This window comes from Stigmatopora argus, chromosome 8 (assembly GCF_051989625.1).
Source record: "Stigmatopora argus isolate UIUO_Sarg chromosome 8, RoL_Sarg_1.0, whole genome shotgun sequence".
Taxonomy (NCBI): Eukaryota; Metazoa; Chordata; class Actinopteri; order Syngnathiformes; family Syngnathidae; genus Stigmatopora; species Stigmatopora argus.
In genome coordinates this window covers 15536541-15560882 of record NC_135394.1, presented here as the reverse complement: position 1 = coordinate 15560882, position 24342 = coordinate 15536541, and the positions used below count along the sequence as shown (strand labels likewise).

General features: G+C 40.7%; 1 protein-coding gene across 4 annotated transcripts; it reads left to right on the top strand.

Annotated features, from left to right (window-relative positions):
* The first annotated feature begins 57 nt into the window (after nucleotides 1-57).
* evi5b (ecotropic viral integration site 5b) lies at nucleotides 58-24259 on the top strand. 4 transcript variants are annotated; one of them, XM_077607220.1, is made up of 19 exons: nucleotides 58-326; nucleotides 6325-6518; nucleotides 8868-9057; nucleotides 10928-11152; nucleotides 12255-12329; nucleotides 12396-12521; nucleotides 13249-13392; nucleotides 13456-13545; nucleotides 13634-13731; nucleotides 14425-14485; nucleotides 14570-14623; nucleotides 15806-15838; nucleotides 17613-17762; nucleotides 18408-18539; nucleotides 18703-18843; nucleotides 19240-19398; nucleotides 19471-19713; nucleotides 20220-20315; nucleotides 23285-24259. In XM_077607220.1, the coding sequence occupies exons 1-19, from the start codon at nucleotides 309-311 to the stop codon at nucleotides 23567-23569; spliced, it is 2514 nt and encodes an 837-aa protein (XP_077463346.1). In that variant the 5' UTR covers nucleotides 58-308; the 3' UTR covers nucleotides 23570-24259. The 4 variants fall into 4 exon arrangements, with proteins under 4 accessions (XP_077463346.1, XP_077463347.1, XP_077463349.1 ...); XM_077607222.1 differs by lacking the exon at nucleotides 58-326 and adding an exon at nucleotides 1480-1753; XM_077607221.1 differs by lacking the exon at nucleotides 15806-15838.
* The last annotated feature ends 83 nt before the right edge of the window (nucleotides 24260-24342 follow it).

Sequence of the window (24342 nt, the reverse complement as noted above, 5' to 3'; positions counted from 1 at the left end):
ACAGTCCAAACCAGTAAAGTCAGTTTCACGTCTGCTTGCGTGGTACGAGCGTTATTAGTCACATTTTCGAGCCGGCAGGCAGGCAGGTTTTGCCAACGACGCTCTTGTGGGAACATTCACCTGTCACTTTCTATTCGTTAGGATACATTTCTCCTCACCAACAGACCCATAAAGACCATAATCGACGGCGTAATCGTGGATGACGGCTTGTTTTGCTGGTGTTTATCCGTCGACCAGAAAAATGCCATAACTGGAGGAACCGGGAGAATTCTGACGCAAGGTTTTTGAAAGGTTTTTTTGTCGTCTAAATGCCCGCTGAACTTCAGGTAAGAAATTCTCGGGTGCTGATCAGATAAGATTGACAGTTAAGAGGGATTGCTGTACTCACTGTACTAAATTTCACAATCGCTTTTTGGACTTCTTGATAGGATAGATATATTTTGAATGACAGTAGGGTATCTTTGCTCATTTTTTTGGGTGAAAATAGTGCGTCTAAACGTAAATTTGTGCACAGAAAGGTGTTCAATAAGTTATTTTCTAGTGTAAAATGTTTTTTTCACTAAAGTTAAATACTTGGTAAGTGACAAGAGTGAACGGAAATAAAGCCAAACATGCAAAAAATAGTACAAAATAATCAGCAAAATCAGTAATCACACAAAAAAATATACATTGTGTTTTAATGATGCTTTGTGGTTCAAAATTCTAATCTAAGATGGAATAAAATGTTTAAATTTCTCGTTTTGAAAATCTGTCAACTTTAAATGGTATGCATTTTTGCCGAAAATATTATTTTGAAAGGGCATTTATTGGCTAAATCAGGATATAAAATATACATACATATTATTATTAGTTTTTGCTGTCAAAGTTTAAGTAGTTGTCGTGTAAGTAGAATTAGTTGTAATAACATTAATGGCACTTTAGTGATTTGGGATTATTTTTAGACATCCAAACCACTTGCATGGCAGCTCATGACACCCAAACAAGATAATTTACCCTTTTCATGCACAAATTATGACATTTCTTTCACACATATTTATTCACACTTATATAACTCAGTAGCACTTGTTTCCTCCCTATTTTACCATCAATTGAGTCTAATACTATTTAAAAAAATACATTCTTTAGAGGGTGATTCGTGTTTTATTTTTTATTCATTTAACTTACCTTGTATTATTTTACACATGTATTTATAATTACATAGATACAATAACAATTGCTATGACATTCCTTTTTGTCATAACCAAAAGCAGTTGCATTTTTTTAAATACAAGTTTAAATAGCTTAAACGTAAATTAAAAGTTTAAATAGATTAAACGTCTTTCGCCGTCAATGAAAATGTGATTTAAAATGCAAAAAGTTACATAATTGTCAAGGCAAGTCGTATGAATAATAAACATGCAATTGCGAAGTGTGACCAAGCAGTGGCGCTGACGCCAAAGGTGTAGAGAAGAAGTAATCCGCGCATGCGCAGTGACATGTAAACACCGCCTGTACAGTGTAGGCCGCCTGCCTGTCTGAGACGTTGCTGTCCACGTATTAGACGGCCGCAATGGCAGCCGGCCCACGTAAGGAGACACCCCGCTGTCGGTGTAGACGACTCTAACCCGTCCCGGTGGAAAAGCGACGGGCGAAAAAAAAAGAACCCAAACATTTTGCGAGAATTGTTTCTACGGGAAAATGCCGCGGACGCTAACTTGATGTACGGGAAGCAAGCCTGGCGAGGAAGTCGGCGCTGTGTTAAAATCGCTTCAAGGTAAAGGAATATTTTCCCATTTTATCTCCCTCGGGCTGTGTCTAGTTGCTGGAGGGCTCCAGAAAACTCGCTTTATTAGTTAATTAATCGGAAATGTGAATTTCTTGTCATGTTTTACGTGTTTACTGTTAGTCGTCTAGGCTAGTGAAGTACTTTTTTATACCAGGCTAAATTAAACCCACCTGCATAATTTGCTAACTTGATTGCTCGGGGCATTAAAGTTATTTACTCGAGGTTTGCACCGCGGATGCTCGATTATAGTATTTTATTTCAGCAGTCAAACAGTAAGGAAATATTTTTAAAAATGGACTTATTCGAGTTTGTAAACTCAAGTTTAGTTGACTGGATCCTGTAAGCAGCTGCGGTTAATTTTCCTAAGTCGAGGTTTTGGGTCATTCCGTCCAGATAATTGACTTATACGCCACAAATTGATATGGTTTGATTTACTCAAGTAATTTGATTAAGCCACTGGTATTTGTTGATAAGAGCAATTGGGTTAAAAAGATGTCATTTTCAAAACAAATATTTTTTTCCAGTATTAACTCATTGGCTGCCTTAGACGGTGCTAGATGTCCAATCCATTTGGACAGGGTCAATGGCAGTAGAACGGGATCACTCAATATGAAACGGATTTTATGTGTATGATTGTCATTGATATTTACACTACTGGAGAAATTTATCAGCAGAAAAATTATAATTTTGGATAAAACGAAATACTGATGCATTGATTTTAATGTTTTGTCCTAAAATTATGGAAATCCACTGTTTAAATGATTAGTTCCATTGAGTACAAAAAAATGAAGGGTCAACTTGAGCTTCCGGTGCAGGCCATTTTCAATGATATTTTCATCATTTGCTGAAATTAGGCCGCAGGCTTTACTTTGCACACCCCTGGATTAACCAGACTCAGACGAATCGGTACACCGACGCAACCTTAAAGCTTATTTAAAGCACTTTTTGAATGTTAGCTTGCTACCATCATGTGATCATGTCAATCTTGGGATATTTTGCCAAAAGGAGACTTGAAAATTGTACTTTGAGAGATGAGAAGATGAACTCGAGTGCCGACTTCGTTGTCTCAAATGGATTGGACGTCTATCACCGTCGTTGGAATGGAAAGGGGATCTTTCACACTAATGTAAACACGTACCGGAAACATCACGGACTCGAGTGACTCGGCGTAACCCGAGTCAAGCGATTTTAACAGCAAGTGGCAACATGTACTGACACTTTACACTTTAGCTTGTTAGCGACGAGGTTTCAATAGTGGCGTAGGACTGCTGCTCATTCCACAACTATTTTGAGTTTGATTTATTTAATAAGGTACACATACTCATGAACATATTTATATTCATGTTAATTAACATATATAAGTATGTGAGATTGTAGCCGAGGGCTAATTTCTATCTTTAGTCCCTTGTTTAGGTTAAAGATAAACGATGACACGTACTAGACACACGTAGCACAGTTTTAGACAGCGTTGTGATGGCAATTTTGTTCGTCTAACAACCAGGCTTTAAAATGATTGGCCAAGAGGTTCAGAGATGGGAGTTGACGTATGTTAATTGCTATTGAGTTCCAGGTATGAAGGTGCTTTTGGCTAATTTAGCACTCTTTTTGAAGGGAACTACACAGTCACCTCTAGAGCCAGCCCTTGTTGCTATGTTGGAATTTTTTAGTATTTTGAGAGATGATTCATAGGTCAGCGACATTATTCAATTGAAAATGGTCCGTTTTTACTCCCTAAACCAGGGGTGTCAGACTTGGTTGGTTGGTTCGCTGGCCGCGTTAAAGTCAACTCGATTTCATGTGGGCCGGACCATTTTAGATATAATATTTAGATTTTTTAAATTATAAATGGATTAAAAGAACTGGATTAAAAGCCCCGAATATTCAGTTTTTTATAGATCTAAATCAATGTTTATTTTAGCTTTTTTTATTATAGATTTTTAGATTTTACAAAATGATTTTTGAACTAAAAACACAGAAAAATGGATTAAAAAATTACAATTATTGATTTAAAAGGGGGAAAATCAGGAAATGTAATATACATCTATACTCTTCATTTTAATTTGATCCTAAAACAGAAAGTCGGCACTCATGATTGACTTTCCCGGGCCACAGAAAATGATGCGGCGGGCCAGATTTGGCCCCCGGGCCGCCACTTTGACACATGTGCCCTAAACTCTTAACGTGACAACGCGCCCCTTTTAAATACGTTTATTTAAACCGGGGTGGTCAAATTTAGCTCAAGTTTCAGCGCCATTGGGGGTGGTAAACGTCCAATCCATTTTGGCTGGTAGCCCCTCCCAGTCAAAATGGATTAGATGTCTATTGTTGTCAAAGTGATTATTGTAAATACTCATAAAACTCAGATGAGAAAATAGTTTTTGAATTAAACTAACTTTAAGGACTTAAAAAAAGGGAAAATAGTAAATAGACGCAGCCATTCCAATCAAAATGGATCGGTCGAAATTCTAGTGGCGTTCGGGACCAGTGGGGCGACTCCAGCACACCCACAGAATTTAAAACATGGCAAACGTCGTCTGCCTTGTCGAACATTTGAAAGAAGGTTTTCTTTTCCGTGGACTTGCACATTAGCCATGCGCGCCGCGTCCACCGAGACCCCCCCATCGCAGCCCTTCATTCCGTCGTCTTTTCTTCTTCTTCTCTTCAAACTTTGCGACGCACAAAAGCCGGCCAGGCGGGATTTATGGGGAAGCCTCGCAAAAGGAATGCGCGACCGCCATGGCCACCTGGCGCCCTGAGGGGGGCGGGGTCAGAGTCAGCTGGGTGTCCCGCAGTCTTTTCTGGGGACTATAAACTGATTGTTTGCTGAACAAAATTGAGCTAAAACACTTTGGTATACAAATTTGGGTTCCAATATATGTAAGCAAGATCCAAGTTACGAAATCCCACTAAACGTCAACACATTTATAGTATACGTTATTTTATTTTGAAATTGTCACAGTAACATTGCATCCTGCTTGACAAGCCCCCTACGTCCCATTGGCTCGTTCACAAAAACAAGTCTTCATATTTTTCTATTCTTCTCGAGTTTGGTTAAAGCAACTTTATTTAAAATTAGTGGTGCGAATGTAATGACTGATATTGCAAGTTGTTTTAATAACTTCAAGTTGTTTAGATGTGTTTACAGGCGTGTTTTCTTGTGCTAACGTTAGCTTCCTTCCTACACTTATGCAGCTGCACGAATAGAGAATGTTTTTGCATGCTTGCTATTCATTTCAATACATTAATACATCGGTTTCTTATCATTTTATGTCATTTTTGCATCACATCTTTCATACAAAATGGTGGTCTTTTTTTAAAGGTTTTATTGGTGTGTTTTTTTTTTTAGGACCGTGGAACCTATTAGAGAATTTACATATAAAATACTGCTATTTACAAAAAAAAGTTTAGGACCCCTGTACATTGATATCCATTTATTTGTGAAACCTTACAAGTTTTTGTTTTGTTTGGGTGGCTTCTCTTACAGAAATTACGGTATTTTGATAAGGGACATTTGAATTCCTCTGGCATTTAGTGCTATGTGTGGCAGTTTCCTTTTCATTGGAAAGACGGTAAAGGTACAATCAGTTAGGCGTGTTCGGCGTGGCACTTCCTCTGAAGAAAAGGCGCTATCTCCACCGCAGCACTTTGACCCACCAGTGTGACCAAGCCTATGACAAAATGACGTCAGTTAAATGTGGTCGAAGGTTCAGAACGTTGCCGTGGTGCGACGGGGTAGCCTGGATGCTAACGTATACACCCAATGACGCTCGGGAATGACTCGGACTAGAAGGTACCCTTGAAGCTATGCTTAAAAAAATGCTAAAATACGAAATTTTCAATAGTACGTGAATCAAATGACCTCAAAATCAACTGTAAAAGCTCATTTTACAACGTATCTTGCATAACACGTGAAAAAACTCACTTATTTGGCCTGCCATTGCTCGCTCAGGGCGCTGCCATCTTACTTAGGGATGTCAAACTAGACTGCCATGGACACTGTTCCTGGTTGTACTGCTCACATGACTTCCTTTTTGAATTTGTTTACGTGCAGGCAACACCCTTTCGGAATGTGCAATCCAGCAATCGATTTATAGAGTATCTCAGAAGTGCCATTTTCGATGATTTTTCTTAAGATTTTACCTTCAAAGTAACACATTTGTACTCCCTATTAAAACCATGAATATGGAGGTGAAAATTATGAACCACGGGACGACTAATACGAGAGCAATCGTATAATTCAACGATTTAAAGGCAATTTTAAGGGTGCTGCTTATACGTGGAGGCGGCTAATATGCGAGAAAATACGGAATATGGAGGTGAAAATTGGGAATCAGGGGCGGCTTATACGAGAGAAATGGTAATATTCAACGATTTTAAGATTGCGGCTTATATGCGAGAAAATACGGTATATTTCATGCATTATTTTAGTGATCTTTTGGACATCTTTCACCGTCAGTGACACTAAAACGTGATCGTTTCATGCCGGGCTTACAAGTTAAGATGAGTTTGACATCTATTGGTGACGGAGTCCAAATCATGTGTATTTTTTTTCTTGGCAGGTGGCGACAGACAAGGTTTCCGGTAGGCTGAGTTCTACTTTCTCATGGGTGAAGAAGTCGGTCAGTCAGATGGCTAGCCAGGTGGCCCCGCCCACGTCCTTGCCCAGCGCCGCTTCCTCGCCATCGTTGTCGTCGCCGGCTAAGCTCAGCCCCGATGACGTGGAGCTCCTCGCCAAATTGGAGGAACAGAACAGGTGAGGATGGGGAAAAAATGGCGACCTCGTCGTAGGAGTACGTCATTTTGTGGCATCTGGGTCTTGTTGTTAGGATTCGGGCATTCGGTCAACCCGCTGTGTTTGTATTGCGTGGTTTGGAGGTCTTTGGACTCTGCAACAGCAGATAAAAGTCCTCCGTGGTTTTGTCGGACGACACAAAGTCGTCCCGACGTCGCAGATGAGGAAAACGTCATGAACTGGTCCCGGTATGGTCGCTTTTATACCTTTTACTGCACTGGAGGTCCAATTGGCATCTTGTACTTGTAAATTATTAGCCGAAAAGCTCATGTTTTTTTTTAACTCATTCGTTATGGGTTATAAAGAGTTAACATTAATGGAAATACTCATTGGTTATCGTGCTTTTCTTAAACTTGAATTGAACTTTTATCCTTTACGATTGACGTACTTGCATGGTGAAGTGCTATACTTGCTTCCACTAATTTTGATTTATAAACCTGGCGGGCCACATGCCCTAAGCTAAAATAGTGTTATCAGTGAAAGTATGACAAGCATTCATATTTTAAACCCTTTTTAAAGATGCCTGGTGATACGATTGGAAGCGTGTTAGTGACATTTTGACATGTCCACAAACCTGTTCCAACTCAGTTTAATTATTCTTAATAAATTGCATATAATCACCCATAATAATAATCACACAATAGTTATAATTTCTAAATCGATGTCAATTTAACATTTGTATTTATTTACCCATAGTGACCTGCCGATGAGCTTTATAATATAATATATTAGTAGTATACAAGTAGTATATCCAATATACTACTTAACTTTAAATCTCATTATACTTGTATAATCACAATTCAACATCTTCATTAGAACAGCATTGGTTTCCATTAACAACGATCTAAAAATATAAATCAAATAAAAATATAAATCAAATAAAAATATTAATCAAATAGAAATATAAATCAAATAGAAATAGAAATCAAATAGAAATAGAAATCAAATAGAAATATCAATCAAATAGAAATATCAATCAAATAGAAATATCAATCAAATAGAAATATCAATCAAATAGAAATATCAATCAAATAGAAATATCAATCAAATAGAAATATCAATCAAATAGAAATATCAATCAAATAAAAATATCAATCAAATAAAATTAGAAATCAAATGAAAATTAAATTTAAAAAAAGGAATTGGAACAAAGTATAGTTTGTATTTCATATCACTATATTAAATCCATTGACTATTTTTGTTCTTAAACAACCTTTTAAATGATTTTAAATGAGTTCAATGAAGGTTGTTGCTCGTGGCTTTTCTTTCTGTAGCAGTCTAGTCCAAAGTCACACATTTGTTTGTGTGTGAGTTTGACATGGGGCCTTCCCCCTTTGTTGAACTGGTCGCGTGAGCCCAGTAGGAAGCTCCGGTTCCGCCCACGCCGGCCAGATGCAGCTGAAACCCGAGCCCGCCGCGTGACGTCAACTCTGTACTTGATGTTTTTCCAAATTGAGGAAGCTTTTTTTTCCTTACTGGAAATGCAGGCAAGTGTAGATATAATATCAATTCTAAAACTCCCTTAATAATGACTTACAATGGAGAGGCTGCAGATTAATAAAACACTTTTGATGAATTAAAGATCGTTGGATCCCCCTCACCCCCCCACTCAAAGTGGATTGGATGCCTTTTGCCATTCATAGCAGATAGAGTTAATAATGTGGTACCTCGAGATACGAGCTTAATTCGTTCCGGGACTGAGCTCGTATGTCGATTTTGTCGTAACTCAAACGAAGGTTTCCCATAGAAATGAACCAAAAACAAATTAATTAGTTCCAACCCTCTGAAAGAACACCCAAAACAGGATATTGGATTGGAAAAATATTTTTATTTGTTCTAATTCGCCATCTATTAACAGAGTAACAGATAACTAGTGGTTTAATAGTACTAAAATGTGTTTAATAACACTAAAATTAGACAGATTTCGTGGAGGGGAGAGAGACGGACAGAGAGAGGGGGGTATTTTTAGCACGGTAACGCGCTCGTAACATAACATAAACAAATGTGTATGAACTTGGATTATGATGCAGACACACTCAAAAATATATGTAATCTAACCTTGCACTAAACTTAATTCTAATTTTGTTTTGACATCCTTAGTACGGAAAATCTAAAATCAACTTTCTTTTTATTTTTGTAAAACTACTTGTTCTTTAATCATATCTGACAATGGAGACCCAACAGAATAAACCAATACTTTCAATAAATTTGAGCTAATGATGCCTTAGAAAACATTGATTAAAAAAATTATCTAAACAAAAATCTGGTACACGTTTGACGATGAATTCCACCTGGTTGATGTCGCGGCAGACTTCTGGAAACAGACAGCAAATCCCTACGCTCCATGAACGGCTCACGGAGGAATAGCGGTTCCTCGCTGGTGTCCAGTTCCTCGGCCTCCTCCAACCTCTCGCACCTGGAGGAGGACTCCTGGATCCTGTGGGGGCGCATCGTCAACGAGTGGGAGGACGTCCGTAAGAAGAAGGAGAAGCAGCTCAAGGTCAGACTTTTAAGCCTTGGATTGACACTCAAGTGTTGTCCATTTTTCAAAATTGACTTTTTGCATGGCAACGCGCTCGTAACATAACAAAAACATATTTAAATGAACTTGGATTACAACACAGACACACTCGAAAATAAGTTTAATCTAACCTTAGACTAAACTTAATTCTAATTGTGGTTTAAATTTTGCTACCTTTCTTGGCTCTATTGGCCCCGCCTCCACCCTGACTTTCAGATGCAACCTATCGAGGGTTGTTTGCTTTTGTCTTCCCTTCAAAATATTCCCAAAATGATGCACACAAATGTCCTGAAAATAGGATAACGCACGACCACTTGCCAACGAGAAGTAGTATATACAGACGCTCCCCTACTTACGAACGAGTTACGTTCCGAGCGATTGTTCGTAAGGTGAATTTGTTCGTAAGTTGCTTCAGTGCTGTATTTTGTATTATAATTTATGTTAAACGCCAATATAAGTATATTGAAGGTTTATATAAGTGCATTTGTATGTTTAAGGCTTGTATAAGTAACCTGTATTGGTTTGTACTGAAAAAAAAACATTTAATAAAATGGAGAGAATACGTACAGTACTGTATACATACTACGTATGTTAGAGAGAGAGATTTACTAGAAACTGGCCGAAAGAAACGATCTAACGACGATTGCACAGTTTTCTTCTTTTTTTTTCATCATAAATGATGCGGTAGCACTGTATGGCATCATTCAATTGATTTGCAACCTTTGTGCAATGTTCAATATTTGCGTCTTGCTGCTTTAATGATAAAAATGAAAAAAGTTCTTTGCGCACTGGAGATACGTTCACGCACTTACGCACTGCAACAAACTGGGCAGAGGAAGGTGGATGCTGGGTGAGCTCTCACAGCGCCAGGCATCGGTATTAGCGGCGGAAAGAAGCACTACTCGGAAAAAGGCGCGCAATACAAAATCTAACTTACAGCATCTCTTTCCGAACATTTTTCGACATATGCCATATGCGCAGACATGTTCGTATGTACCGTTGTTCGTAACTCGAATGTTCGTAAGTAGGGGAGCGTCTGTACTCCTCTCGTATTAGCGATCGCTCCGCCATTCGCACTGACTAACAGGGAAAAAAAAACACTGAAAAAATGCTCAAATATAGAGCTTAGAGTCTGAAAAATACACTCAATTTTTTTAATACTTGGGTGAATTTAAAATAAAAATACACATAACTCTGGTATTTACCGTAATCTATTTCCTGCTACTATTTTTGTACCAGGCTGCCCTGTCGCGTGTCCTTCACCATCGTCTTTTAGCTAAAGCTAATTATAGCGTAACTCGGCAAGTATGCTGGTGTTGACACCTGATACCAACATGACAGTTTCATCCACGGAGAGAGACGTCCAATCCGTTTAAACTAGGACAGGCTGGCGGTTGGTTGGTTGAATGATGATCAAGCAATGAGTTAATGTTGTTAAAATGTAGGTTCAAACGTGTGTAAGTGCTCTTCATAGCAGGAAAGAGAAGTGCCCAATCAGCACAGGAAGTTTCTTCATCACAATGTGTCAGCAGTAAATCGTGGAAACAAACATTCGTATGTTATAATAACATCATTGTGGATTCTTCTATTTCTTCATTATGTATTCATCATAAAATTCGAGGGAAGTGCTAGGACGTAATAGTCTGATTTTTTTTTCCATGTCATTTTTAGAGGTTTGTCATTGGGTTAGAAAGGAAAAACATTGGGATATAAAATGCCTTTTTTTAGACAGCTTAATACATTTTCTGGGTATCGGCAGATTCTGAAAACCAGGTGACTCGGACCATGTGAAAATATGTTATCGGGACGTCCTTCAAAATAAAAATACATTGTCCCGTTTTGCTTCCAGGATCTGGTCCGAAAAGGGATCCCGCACCACTTCCGTGCCATCGTGTGGCAGCTCTTGTGCAACGCCCAGAACATGACCATCAAGGACCAGTACTCGGAACTCTTGAAGATGACGTCGCCATGCGAGAAGCTGATTCGCCGCGACATCGCCCGCACGTACCCCGAGCATGACTTCTTCAAGGAGAAGGACAGTCTGGGCCAGGAAGTCCTCTTCAACGTCATGAAGGTAAAAACCGTCGGCCTGCGTTGGGACAGGATTTTCAATTTCCTATTCCATCCCTGAGTCAAATAGTAGCCTATTTTCTCTCATTTAAGCCGTGTTGTCGCTAAAAAAAGATGACCGAATCAAGGGTACGGCTTGTATGCGCACAAATTAGACTTGACATGCACGAAACTGCAAGGTGACAAAGACCAAACGCCATAACGCAAGACAATGGGGCCGATACGGTCATTAATTTCAAAATAGAGAAAAGATAAGCGGATAAAATGCTTAACAAAATTTATTTTGACGTCTATGAATGAAATTCAGTAAAAAAATGAACTGTATCTTGCATAAAACGTGAAAAAAATTCATTTGTGCCTGCCATCGCTCACTCGGGGCGCCGCCATCTTACTTAGGAATGACAAACTAGACCGCTACGGACACACTTCCTGGTTGTACTGCTCACATGACTTCCTTTTTGAATTTGTCTACGTGCAGGCAACACCCTTTCAGAATGTGCAATCCAGCAATTGATTTTTTCAGTATCTCAGAAATAGCACGTGCGATGATTTTTCTTAATATTTACCCTTCAAAGTAACACATTTGTACTCCCTATTAAAACCATGAAAATGGAGGTGAAAATTGTGAATTAGGGGGCGGCTTATACGAGAGAAATGGTAATATTCAATGATTTTAAGATTGCTTCTTATATTTATATTATTATTTGCTTCTATTTCATGCATTATTTTAGTATCTTTTGGGAGGGCTTTAAGGCAATTTTAAGGGTGCGGCTTATATGCGGGGGCGGCTGATATGCGAGAAAATACCCCACTTAAAAAAATACATCTACATTTTTTTAAATAATTACATTCGGCCTTGTTGTTGTCTTCATTCATATTTTTATTTTCTTTTTTTAAAGACTTTCAAGATGACTCGTCTGTTATTTGTTTTGGATTTTATAAAATAAAATTCCTCCATTAATGCGCCCTATTCTCCAGTGCGACTTATGTATGTTTTTTATAGTCCGAAAATTACAGTCCTTATAATGGGATCAACTTCATTTGATCCCGATTAATTGATGTTCTCATACGGTGGTGTTTTAATTCATTTGTTTTGTTCTCCTTAGGCCTACTCCCTGGTGGACCGCGAGGTGGGTTATTGTCAAGGCAGCGCTTTTATCGTGGGGCTGCTGCTCATGCAGGTGAGGAGTGAGCGCTCGCTCTGCTGACACAAAAGACGCAACGGTAACCATGATTTGGCTTTCCAGATGCCTGAGGAAGAGGCCTTTTGCGTTTTTGTCAAGTTGATGCAAGACTACAGACTGCGGGAGCTCTTCAAACCCAGCATGGCCGAACTGGGACTCTGCATGTACCAGTTTGAGAGCATGATTCAGGTAGGAAAAATGCACGTTTAAAAAAAAAAAAATCCTAAACTTGATGTCAAATAACATTTTTTTTGGGTGAGTGAGTCAAAAAATATTAACACAATAATTGATAAAGTTAGCTTTTTCCATGTCGGAAAAAATGTAGGAGACCCGCTTAAAAGGAAAGTATTAATACTAAAATTATTAAGGAATTTCAAAGGTTGATATTTGAAAATCTTGCACTAAAAATAATATACTATATATTTTTTTCAAAAAGAAAAATACTACCTGTACTATGATAATGATATTAATAGTTGATGAATATATATAAGATTTTTTTAAATGGTAGGAAGAAGGAAAAAGATAATATCAAAGAGTAATAATATGAAAAATATTATTTTTATTGTATATATTTTAATTCCAGAAAGGTTCCAGACTCAATCAAATATAATCATGGCAATAACAACAAATATTAGTCATTTAAACATAGTTAAGAGACTTGATTAAAAGGGAAAAAAAGACTGAGGTACTTTTTAAACTGAAAGGATGAACTGATGACTAGTTCATTTATTTTGGTGCCAATCTAAAATACATGTGGGGAATTATAGCCTCCTTTTCTATCAAGTAGCATATATTATCATCTCGCTATCAAATGACCCACGTGATGACAATATTTTTTGCCCTATCAAAAAGCAAAATGACACGGCATCTTTTTATCAAATAAAAGAACAAAATTTTGAATTTGCGCTCCTCCCAGGAGGACCTCCCTGAGCTCCACGTGCACTTCCAGGCTCAGAGCTTCCACACGTCCATGTACGCCTCCTCCTGGTTTCTTACCATCTTCCTCACCTCCTTCCCGCTGCCCGTGGCCACGCGGATATTCGACATCTTCATGTGCGAGGTGCGTACTTGCCGGCCTCCAAAACTGGAACTTAGATAAGACTAAATATAGACGGCGCGGCAGGGTCTGGAGATCGTGTTCCGAGTGGGGCTGGCCATCCTGCAGATGAACCAGGCCGAGCTCATCCAGCTGGACATGGAGGGAATGTTACAGGTGCCCACTTTTCGTCCCTCGTACCGGGTGGTCTTTTTTGGGGGAGTTGACTCAAACCCACATTTTCTTTGGCTCTCGCAAAACGCAGCATTTTCAGAGAGTCATCCCTCGGCAGCTGGACGGCGGTCCCGACAAGGTCATTCAGGCGGCCTATCAGTTCAAGTACAACGCCAAGAAGATGAAAAAGTAAGTGCGCTTAGAAAAAGTGGAAGTATTTTTTTGGAAAATAAAATATACAGGTCGCTTTTTCGGGAGGGACATGTTTTTTTTATTTGATCTGAAACCAAGAACAGATTCATTTAAGTAAAAATTGTAAAATGGAGAACGGGTTAAAAGGTTTTTGTTAACATAACGGTATTTAGGATAACTTTGGCCTACAAAAAAACCTCTCGTTGGTCAGAGACAAAAAAATGGTAGTAGTCTTACTGGTATACTAGTGGAGTATTATTCGCAGACCCTGCCAAACTATGAAAAAAGCAAGATTTATAATCCAAAAATTAGATCTAAATTGACTCGTTCACTGCCATTGACGGCTAAAGACGTCCAATTCTTTTCACTGGTTGGGATTGGACCTCTATCGCTGTCAATGGCACCCCAGGAATTAACCTTATGTGGCCATATGTATACTATTTGATACATGAATTTTGAGCATAATTAAAGTAAACAAAAAAATACATAAATAAATGAACACAAAGTATATTTTTCCCCCTCCTTTTGGACTAATAATGACTCCAATTTTTAAGAATTGCAATGCATACAATAGAATACATTGAACGAATTAATCTGCCCCTCAAATTCTGACTCGACCTATGTCTCCCTCTTGTGGCCAAGTAATGAAACGCCGTTTTACATCTTACATATTTTTTTTCCTCTCCTCAGGTTAGAAAAGGAATACACTACCATCAAGACCAAAGAAATGGAAGAGCAGGTGGAAATCAAAGTGAGTTTAGATGACCACTTTTCGTCATTTTGGATCACACTTTTTTTTTTAAATTTTTAAAACCTGATTGCCCTTGTTTTTCAGAGGTTACGCACGGAGAACCGTTTACTGAAGCAGAGGATCGACACACTGGAGAAGGTGAGTCCCAGCGTCGCCGCTCGGTCGCCACGGCGACGCCACTAACCGAGCGCGCATGTCGGGTTTGCGCCACGTCCCCACCGAGCGAGCATGAGGCGGGTGGGCGGTTTCTAACTCAGTCCGGTTGCCGCTGAGCTCTTCATCACATTTAAAAAAAAATCACTAACGCCATCCAACGTGGAATCTCGTTTTAATTTTTTTAGCGATCCCTTGTGTCTTGTCCTCTTCTGGTCTTCTTATTGTTTTCTAACTTTTCCCATCTTTATTTCCTCTCACATCTTGCATGTAATGTTCCTTTTTGCACCCCGGGATGTAAACATTTAGGACAGTGTTTCCCAACCATCATTGTGCCAAGAAATATCGATTTTTTTATGATAAAATATCACAAAAACTCGTTTTATAACGGACTGGATGTACATTTCAAAACCTGATCTTTTTTTGCCTGATTCCAATCCTATGAAAATGACAGAATTAATTGGTTTGAAGGCTTTTTTTTCGTAACTTGAAATTTTCGTAAGTAGAGGTGTACTTTATATGTAAATCCTCTTATTCGTTCCACGGTCCTCACACAACTACCAACTAAACCCTTTAAAATTGATCAAAAAAATCAAAAGGCCAATTTTTTCCCTGGACATTTTAACTCACCATGGCAATTCATTGTGAAACGCAACGTCATGCCTGAAGCCCCTTTTATTTTGAAAGTTCAGTAGCATGCTTGCTTGCTTTTCAATGGCACTTGTGCATTCTCATTTGTTTTTAGCCAAAATCCAAATCTGATTAATTGTCTATTTGCAGTCTTTTTTATTTATTTGCAAGAATTAACTCATTAAAAGGAAACTATTTAAAAAACATTCAAAAATTAGATAAAATTGAGCTTTGTATTTGTACATATGGCCATTATTCTTTCATTTTTGTGTTTTTTGGGGGGTGATATTATGGATGAATACAAAAAATACACTCTTCACAGACCCAATAACACTTTAAAGTATTTTTCTTTTTAATTTAAGGCGCAAAGTGGTGGGGAATCACTGACTTAGGAGGTAGAAATGAACATTGCATGACTTTTATTCCTGAAAAGCCAACGAAAATCATGACAAATCTGCCGTGTGTGCTTTAAACTTTGGTCTGGATTGTGTTTCTGTCTCTCTCTCTCTCTTTTGTGGATATCTCTGTTTTTTGTAGGAAAGTGCTTCCTTGGCAGATAGATTGATCCAGGTATTATTTTGCTTTCACTTTATTCTTTCCTGGTAGTCCGTCCGTCCGTCTCTTTAGTACCGCATGCCAAATTTTGGGGGAAATGACACTGCAATTATGAAAAGTATCAGGTATGACAGCACACGAGGGTTTTGGAATAAGTGCATGAAATACTCACAAATGACAGAAATTAATTTAAAAGGTTTAATTTGACTTGAATAAATAAGCAAGCGCACCTTTTGGACGTTAGGGGGCAGCAGAGTGTCAAGAAAGAGGGGAAATAGAATTATTTTGATTAGGGAAAAAAATACATAAGTAGTGTTGATTGGCTTTACTTCACGCAAGAATTATGATTATATTTTTCTGTAATGTTTTTGTTACGTTCACATCGGACAAGGGTCTCAAAATTACCATAAGACAATATTTTATGGCCCCCATTTGACACCCAATGGTGCAAAAGCCCCTAATACGACCCACTAAACGCTTTAAAAAAAAAAATCAAATTATAGCAATGTTCAACTTTATCCTGCCCATTTCAAAATAAAATACCGATGCTACAAGCGTATTAGCATATCAGGTTAAGCCGAGTGCGCATTGGTTGGATTTTTTGGAGATTTCGGGTTTCGCCGCATGAATTTTCTTTTGTATTCAGCGTAGATCTTGCGTAAAGACGTTTTTTTTACTTGATTATTCGTTAGTTTGGTCTTTCTTTAAATATTTATATTTAATGCATATTTTAAAATAAAAAAATTGCAAAATCATGACACTTGTTCAATGCATTTGAGGTCCAGTTGGATTAAAATTAGGGATGTCCCTAATTAGAAATCAGACCAGAATCTATTGGAAATTGGGTGAAGTTGTGTTATTTTTAGGTGGGTCGGAATTGGGTAAAAAACCAAAAAAAATGGGTTTTTAAGTAGAATGGTTTACCTCCTTAGCTGCCATTGAGGGCAGGAGACATAGTAAATGTCCAAAAAAAATTGCGGCTAGAATCGCTCAATTTGTGGCATTGGGTGTCCAAGGTTACCGTATTTTCTGGACTATAAGTCGCACTGGCTAAAAATGCACAATTTAGATGGAAAAAAACTAATAAGTCGCACTGGAGTGAGTATAAGTCGCATTTTTGGGGGAAATGTATTTGATAAAATCCAACACCAAAAACATACATGTCATCTTGAAAGGCAATTTAAAATTAAAATAAAATAGAGAACAACAGGCTGAATAAGTATGCTAACGTTATATGACAGACATTGCCTGGTAATGTCAGTAACGACGTAACATATTAAGAGTTATTCAGATAACTCTAGCATAAAAAATGTGCTAACAAACTATCAGTTTCACTCCAAATCACTAAATCCAATGAAATCTTCATCCTCAGTATCACTTTTAAACAACTCCTCCAATAATAAAAAAATGCGTTAATAATTTCACACAAGTCGCAAACTATGAAAAAAAACTGCGACCTATAGTCCGAAAAATACGGTATTGATGTAAATTGCAATTTTTTCGCAACCTCATTTTGGTGCTGCCAAAGTAACAAAAGGCCTTTTTTCAATCTTGCAAAAAAGACTGGGACATCCCTAATGTAGATATGGTATTCCAAAAGAGATGCGCTTGCTTGTTAGCGTGTTCAAATGAAGCCAATGGAAGAAGCAGCACGTCCTTTTCTGACAACCCGGTCGAAGCCAGCCGGATCTTCTTCACCCGCTTTTTCTTTCCTCTCCTTTCTCTTCCTGCCGCGCTGACCTTTGCCCTTTGACCTTTCCCCTGGCCCCGGGTGGTTTTGCGTACCAAGGGCCAAGTGACCCGGGCTCAGGAGGCGGAGGAGAACTACCTGGTCAAGCGGGAGTTGGCCACGCTCAAACAGCAGAGCGAGGAGGCGGGCTCTCACTTGGAGCAGGCCAACAAAACCATCAGGCAGCTTCAGCAGCAGCCGCCACTCGGGGTAAGAGCGGACGCCAGGTGGCGCCGTGGCGGGTGGGAGTTCTCCGCCACGCTGCCAAATGCGGTGGAGATTCGTTTTTACAAACGTTCCAAATTTGGAACGAATCGGAGATTGGACAAAAAAATATTTTTATTTTTTTTCTGTTTTCAGACAAAATTTTGGTGCAAAGGTCTTCATTTTATTTAGATGCCAACAGATTTTTTTTTACAGTGCAATTATGTCTGGGGGGAAAAAGGCGACAAGTAAAAAAAAAAAATCTATATTTTTAAATTAATTTCACTCAGATTTTCTTTTTTGGCAAATTTACATTTTATTATTATTTTGCAAATGGTATGAAATGAGGCGACTGCTTTTTAAAAAAAATATTTTTTTAGGTGCCAAATTTGATTTGATTTTAATTCTTAACTCATTGACTCTAAATTTTAACTTTTTTGGGGGTGTTTACTCCAGTTGAACCCAATTATCGTTAATTCCCCCGTGGCCGCACATTTCTAGCAACACGCCCCCCGGTACACGCGTACAAATGTCTTCACACCCCACATAATCGCGTTGAAATATTCACGAGCGCCCGTGCGTCTTTTCCATAATATCCCATTTAGATGATTTATTCATGTGTAAGTCCTTCTGTTTTGTTGTCGTCACCAGAAGGGGGCGCTTCGGTGCTCGGAGGAGGCGGTGCTGCAACTGGAGCGAGAAATGGTGCAGGCGCGGCTCAAGGAGGCGGAGTCTCAATGCGCGCTCAAGGAGATGCAGGACAAAATCCTGGATATGGAGAAGGTCCGTCCATATGTTTAGAAATAATATTTCAAGCTTTGCATTTTAAATGCATCCTAAGTTGATGCTAAAGTGAGTTTTAACCAATGAAAAGAAGCCTGACGCCCCGTCAGGCTTATAGTAGAGCACGCCTAAGTCTTATTTTTCTTCTCCGCCCACATTTTAGCGCAACACGTCACTACCGGACGACACCAACGTGGTCCGACTGCAGGAGGAGCTGATGGCCGTGACGCTCCGGGAGACCCAGGCGCTGGCGGGCCTCAAGGAACAACGGCAGCAGGTCCGAGACCTGGAAGACCACTGGCAGGTGGGAAGCATACGTATAGATCCCAATTCCCTTCGCCGTTTCCATACGTTGTCTCTCACCGTGACCGGACGTTTGGTCGCCCGGACGTTTGGTCGCCCGGACGTTTGGTCGCCCGGACGTTTGGTCGCCCGGGTGAATATAATTTTGAGGGACTGGTTTCAACAGAAGATATTTAGATATTAAACTCTCTCTCTCATAAATATAATTTTGAGAGCTGGTTTCAACAGTAAACTCTCTGTCATGTTGTCAAACGTCCGGGCGACCAAACGTCCGGGCGACCAAACGTCCGGGCGACCAAACGTCCGGCGGACCAAACGTCCGAGTACCGTCTCCCACAACCCTACTTTGGAACGCCATTGGCGACATCCAATCTTAACCTATCCGTGCACCCTTCAGCGCCACTTGGCGAGAACGTCCGGCCGTTGGCGCGAAAGCCCCAAGAAGAACACGCTGGCCGAACTCCAGGACGAGCTGATGAGCGTGCGGCTGCGCGAGGCCGAGGCGCAAGCCGAGATGCGGGAGAGTCGGCAGAGGGTGCTGGAACTGGAAACGCAGGTAAGAAAAAGGGGACGAGCGCCCTGCCTGGCATCTACAGCACCCGCCATATTTTTTTTTCCTTCCTACCAGAACCAAATTCACGGCAACCAGCTGCGTCGGGCGGAACAGGAAGCCCGAGGCCTCCAAAATCGCGTGGAGGCCTTGACGTCGCAGAACAAAGACCTCAACGCGCAGCTGCACGGCGTCAAGCGGCGGCAAGCCGAGATGGAGTGCAAGAGCAAAGAAGAAGTGATGGCGGTCAGGCTGAGGGAGGCAGACAACATGGCTGCCATGGCGGAGCTGCAACAGCACATCTCCGAGTTGGAGATTCAGGTCAGCAAATTACAAATGCCACATTTCTAAAGCCCAAATCAACAAGGTCCATTAAATGGAGACCTTTATCTTATTATTATTTTTTTTTACTGGTTTAAAAGCAAGCTTTGGCAACCCGTCGTTATCAGTCCCGGCATCTGCGAGGCCCGAAAGGAAGTGGTTTCACTCTCGACTCCACTCCAATTTTTTTTTTTTGCGCTAACAGATTGACAACAAATCTATTTTTTTTTTAACATTCCCAAGACGTTCAACGGCCGCGGCACCTGCTGAACGTAGCGGCTGGCTGACTTGCAGGAAACTAGGGCAAAAAATACCCTCCACAACAACTTTAAGTTTGTTTTTCAGGGGGTCTTTTGGGACCCCGCGGTGTGGCAGGAAGTTGATGCTACTTTTAGGGGCGATTGGGGGGGGGGCGGGGTAGGGGGGTATCAACCCCCACCCACCTAACTTACAACTTTAAACTTTAAATGTGTATGTATTTTTGACATCTTTTGGTGTTTTTTCAGAAGGAAGAAGGGAAGGTGAAAGGTCAGCTGAACCACAGCGACTCCAACCAGTACATCACGGACCTCAAAGATCAGATCGGAGAGCTCGAACACGAGGTAATCTTAACCGCTGAGCTTTTCGCACCTTTTCCCCTTCCTCAATCTTCCTTTTCACCTTTTTTAAAAAAAAAAAAATCTTCCGTCATTGCCCCGAGATTTGTTTCCGGCTGCGGTTTGACGACGAGGCCAAAAGATAAGTTTAGGTGTGAACTACACCCAAAAGGCACGCTTCCTGTGTCAAAGCGGCACGACGCCGTTGCTAGCGGTGGTGCTAAGTGTGTAACAATTCCACAAGTAAGCTTTTTTGCTCTGTTGCTAAAGGTTGAATTGATTTAGCGTTTAATGAAGAAAAGCAAGCGGTTCCTGCTAGCATTTGCTGCTGGAAGTTGACGTTAAGTGTCGAATGTTTTCTGCTTGTATTTGCTAATAAGTGTTGAATGTTGCCTCTGAGTAGCTGTTAGCGGCTGTCACTGTTAGCGGTTAGTGTTAAGTATTGAAAAGCAATGCTAGTAGTCACTGCGTTGTGTTAAATGTTGGTTCTTACTGTAGCTGTTAACATTTGCTGCTACCAGTCACCACTCAGTGTTGAACCGTTAGCATTCGCTGTTAATGGTCGCTGAGAAATGTTGAATGTTGCCGCTAGCAGTTGGAGCTAAGTATCGAATTTCATTGCTAGTAGTCGATTTAAATTGAATGTTTTTATTGTCATTTTACAAGGAAATAGGTATTACAAGTGGGGTCAGCAGAGCGGAGCGGCGTTGTTTGGTCTGAAGTCCAGGATGAGTTTCTTGGTTGGTTTTGGAGACGTTCAGCGCCAAGTTGTTGAGAGTGCACCAGTCGCTGAGTCTGTGGACTCAAACACGTATAATTAATATACAGGATGTTCCAAAATGTTTGACCCTATTTTGTAGCGCAATAATTTTGACAATCTTCTTTGGAATGACCTTAACTTGTGTAGAAACGTTTCAAGTTTTTGCATGTAACGTTTGGCATTTTTATCTTTTCAGGTTAAGAAATGCCGTTGACTTCAAAAGAAAAGGCATTTTGCATGTTAGTCTGCTTGGACTCAATCACCCAAGACAGTGCAGTGTGCTTTCTTCACAATTTTTGCAAAGAAGTCACCAACTACAAAACAAAGTGAGGACTTGGCACCAAAAGTGTCAAGAAAAGGGCTGGAACGTGGCTTTCCACACTTCACTCTTCCGAGGACTACGCAGGAAATGGGGTCAACCATTCTGAAAGACCCTGTATTTGCGAGCCAAATTCAACAGGTAAGGGTACAGGTAAGTTTGTTTTTGCTCAAATTACAGGTGGTACTCAAAATATCAGATCTCATGTCCTAGTTGGGCTTAAAGCATACTAACCTGAAAACGCCTAAAGTTAAGCAGGGTCAAGCCTGGTTAGTACTTGGACGGGAGACTGCCTGGGAATACCAGGTGCTGTAAACTCTTATGTTACCAAGGGGAATTAGCTCAACTGTTAGAGTGCTCACTTATCATTTGAGAAACTGTGGGATCTCTAACTTACACCGACTGTAAAGGGGGCCCCGTGGCCTGAGTGGTTAGTGCGTCAGCCTCACAGCTCCAGAGTCCAATCCCGGTCAGTCCAACTATTTGGAGTTTGCCCTGTGGCGGGCTGGCCACTGATTCCGGGTGTCTCCCGCAAGGGGGGGGGGACACCAAGAAATGAAGTTCTACTTGTACAAAAAAAACTAGAGAAGTAGAACTTCATTTCTTGGTGTCCCCCTTGCAGGAGACACCCAAAATCAGTGGCCGGCCAACCACAGGGTGAACTCCAAACAGGTGGACCAACCGGGATTGGACTCCGGAGCTGTGAGGCTGACGCATTAACCACTCAGGCCACGGGGCCCCCTTTACAGTCGGTGTAAGTTAGAGATCCCACGGCTACTCACATGCTAAGTGAGGACTAACAGTTGAGCGGATTCCCCTTGATAACATAAGAGCTTACAGCAGTCTCCCGTCCAAGTACTAACCAGGCTTGACCCTGCTTTACTTCAGGCGTTTTCAGGTTAGTATGCCTTAAGCCCAACTAGTACATGCATACCTGTCAACCTCTGCCGATAACTGCCCTTATAAATGATTATGATTCCCCTTACAAACCCCCCAAAAAACCTTACAAACACCGTACGAGTCATACGGTGTTTGTAAGTTTTTTGGGGGGTTTGTAAGGGGAATCATGATCATTTATAAGGGCAGTTATCGGCAGAGGTTGACAGGTATGTACATGAGATCTGCTCCTTTGAGTAGCACCTGTAATTTTAGCAAAAACAAACATACCTGTACCCTTACCTGTTGAATTGTGCTCTCAAATACAGGGTGTTTCAAATCGGTTGACCCCATTTCCTGCGTAGTCCTCGGAAGAGTGAAGTGTGGAAAGCCACGTTCCAGCCCTTTTCTTGACATTTTTGGTGCCAAGTCCTAGTTTGTTTTGTAGTTGGTGACTTCTTTACAAAATATGTGAAGACAGCACACTGCACTGTCTTGGGTGATTGAATCCAAGCAGACTAACATGCAAAATGCCTTTTCTTTTGAAGTCAACAGCACTTCTTAACCTGAAAAGATAAAAATGCCAAACGTTACACGCAAAAACTTGTAACGTTTCTACTCCAGTTGAGGTAATCCCAAAGAAGATTGTCAAAATTATTGTCCTACAAAATGGGGTTAAACATTTTGGAACACCCTGTATACTAATGTTAAATAAATAGTAATACATAGAGTAGTGGTCAAAATAATAAATACTAAGTCATTTAAGCAGTAGTAATAAGTCTTGATTAGGTCTTAGGTCCAGAACTCTGAGTATGGTGAGAGCTGTTGGGAAGAAACTGACCTTGAGTCTGTTTGTCTTGGCTATTATGGCTCTGTAGCACCTTCCACATACACCGGGCTTTGTAGATGCTGGACAGTGTAGGTTGGGGGCAGTCGATCACCTTCTGCAGTCTTTTTCTGTCGGTTGCTGTGCTCCCGGTTAGCGTCTGACCTTTCTTCGAAATCACCTCTCCCATCCAGCTTAGCTGCTTAAAGGGACAGCGCGACGCCTCAAGCAAGACGTCCGCCTTTGACAGCATCCACATCATCAACCACTACGCTCGGCGTCGTCATCATCACCGCGACGAAGACGACGGCTTGTACCACTCCTCGGACGACGAGCGAGGCCCCAAAGATGGCCGCCGCGTCCTCCTCCACCCCAAACTGGGCGACAGCGACAGCGAGGACGACGAAGACGAGGACGGCGATGCCTTGAGGCTTTCCGTGCCCGCCAACGTGGGGAATCACCAGACCACCACCGTGTGACCAAAGGGGGCGCACTCCCTGCAAAGAGAGACAAAAGGCACATTTTAATTAATATCACTTCATCCGACAAATGGGGCGCTCTCCCTGCGAAGAGAGACAAAAAGCACATTTTAAACTATCACACTTCATCCGAAGGGGTTTTTATACAAATGGTATTTTTTTTAAAACGACTCCACGTTAACGCCAGTGTCCATTTTGTCACTTTTTTTTGGGAGGCGGGCCAGGGTGGACATTTTGCCTTTTGAAATGACACATTTCAAACTTGAAAATGGACAAACGCCAGCCTGGTGAAGCGCCTGCGAAGGGATGTCGGTTGTCATGACGATGCACAACACGACTTGTGCTTGTCCATTTCACGACGTTACCAAATTGTCCTTGTTGTTGCCCTTGTGTTCACTCCATTTCACGCACCTCACCCGCTTCTTGACGACCAACCTGGAACCTCACCTTGACTCTCCAATTCAGTTTCACCTGAACCGGATCCAGATCTGGACCTCTAAACCGGTGCTGAACTTGTCGTTTCTTTATCAGGATCCGGATTCGAGCCGTTCCAGGTTTCGGTGTGTCGTTTTGAGCGCGGCGACCTGTCTTTTTTTCTTTCTTGTTTGTTTTCAGCACTTTGGGAGTTTGCACAAACACCACAGGTGAGATTTTTGTGTGCGTGGAGTTGACAATAAAATGTTTGTTGAACTTTTGATGTTTTTTTCTTCATCTCATAAGATGGCGGATGAGTACGCAGGAAGCGATCCGAGTGCCGCTGATGATTTTGAGCT

Excerpts from the sequence above, each read along its gene's own strand:
- evi5b (XM_077607220.1), top strand. Across the intron at positions 13,732-14,424 it reads AACGCCAAGAAGATGAAAAA|GTTAGAAAAGGAATACACTA; the intron begins GTAAGTGCGCTT and ends TCCTCTCCTCAG. Across the intron at positions 19,714-20,219 it reads TCTCCGAGTTGGAGATTCAG|AAGGAAGAAGGGAAGGTGAA; the intron begins GTCAGCAAATTA and ends GTGTTTTTTCAG.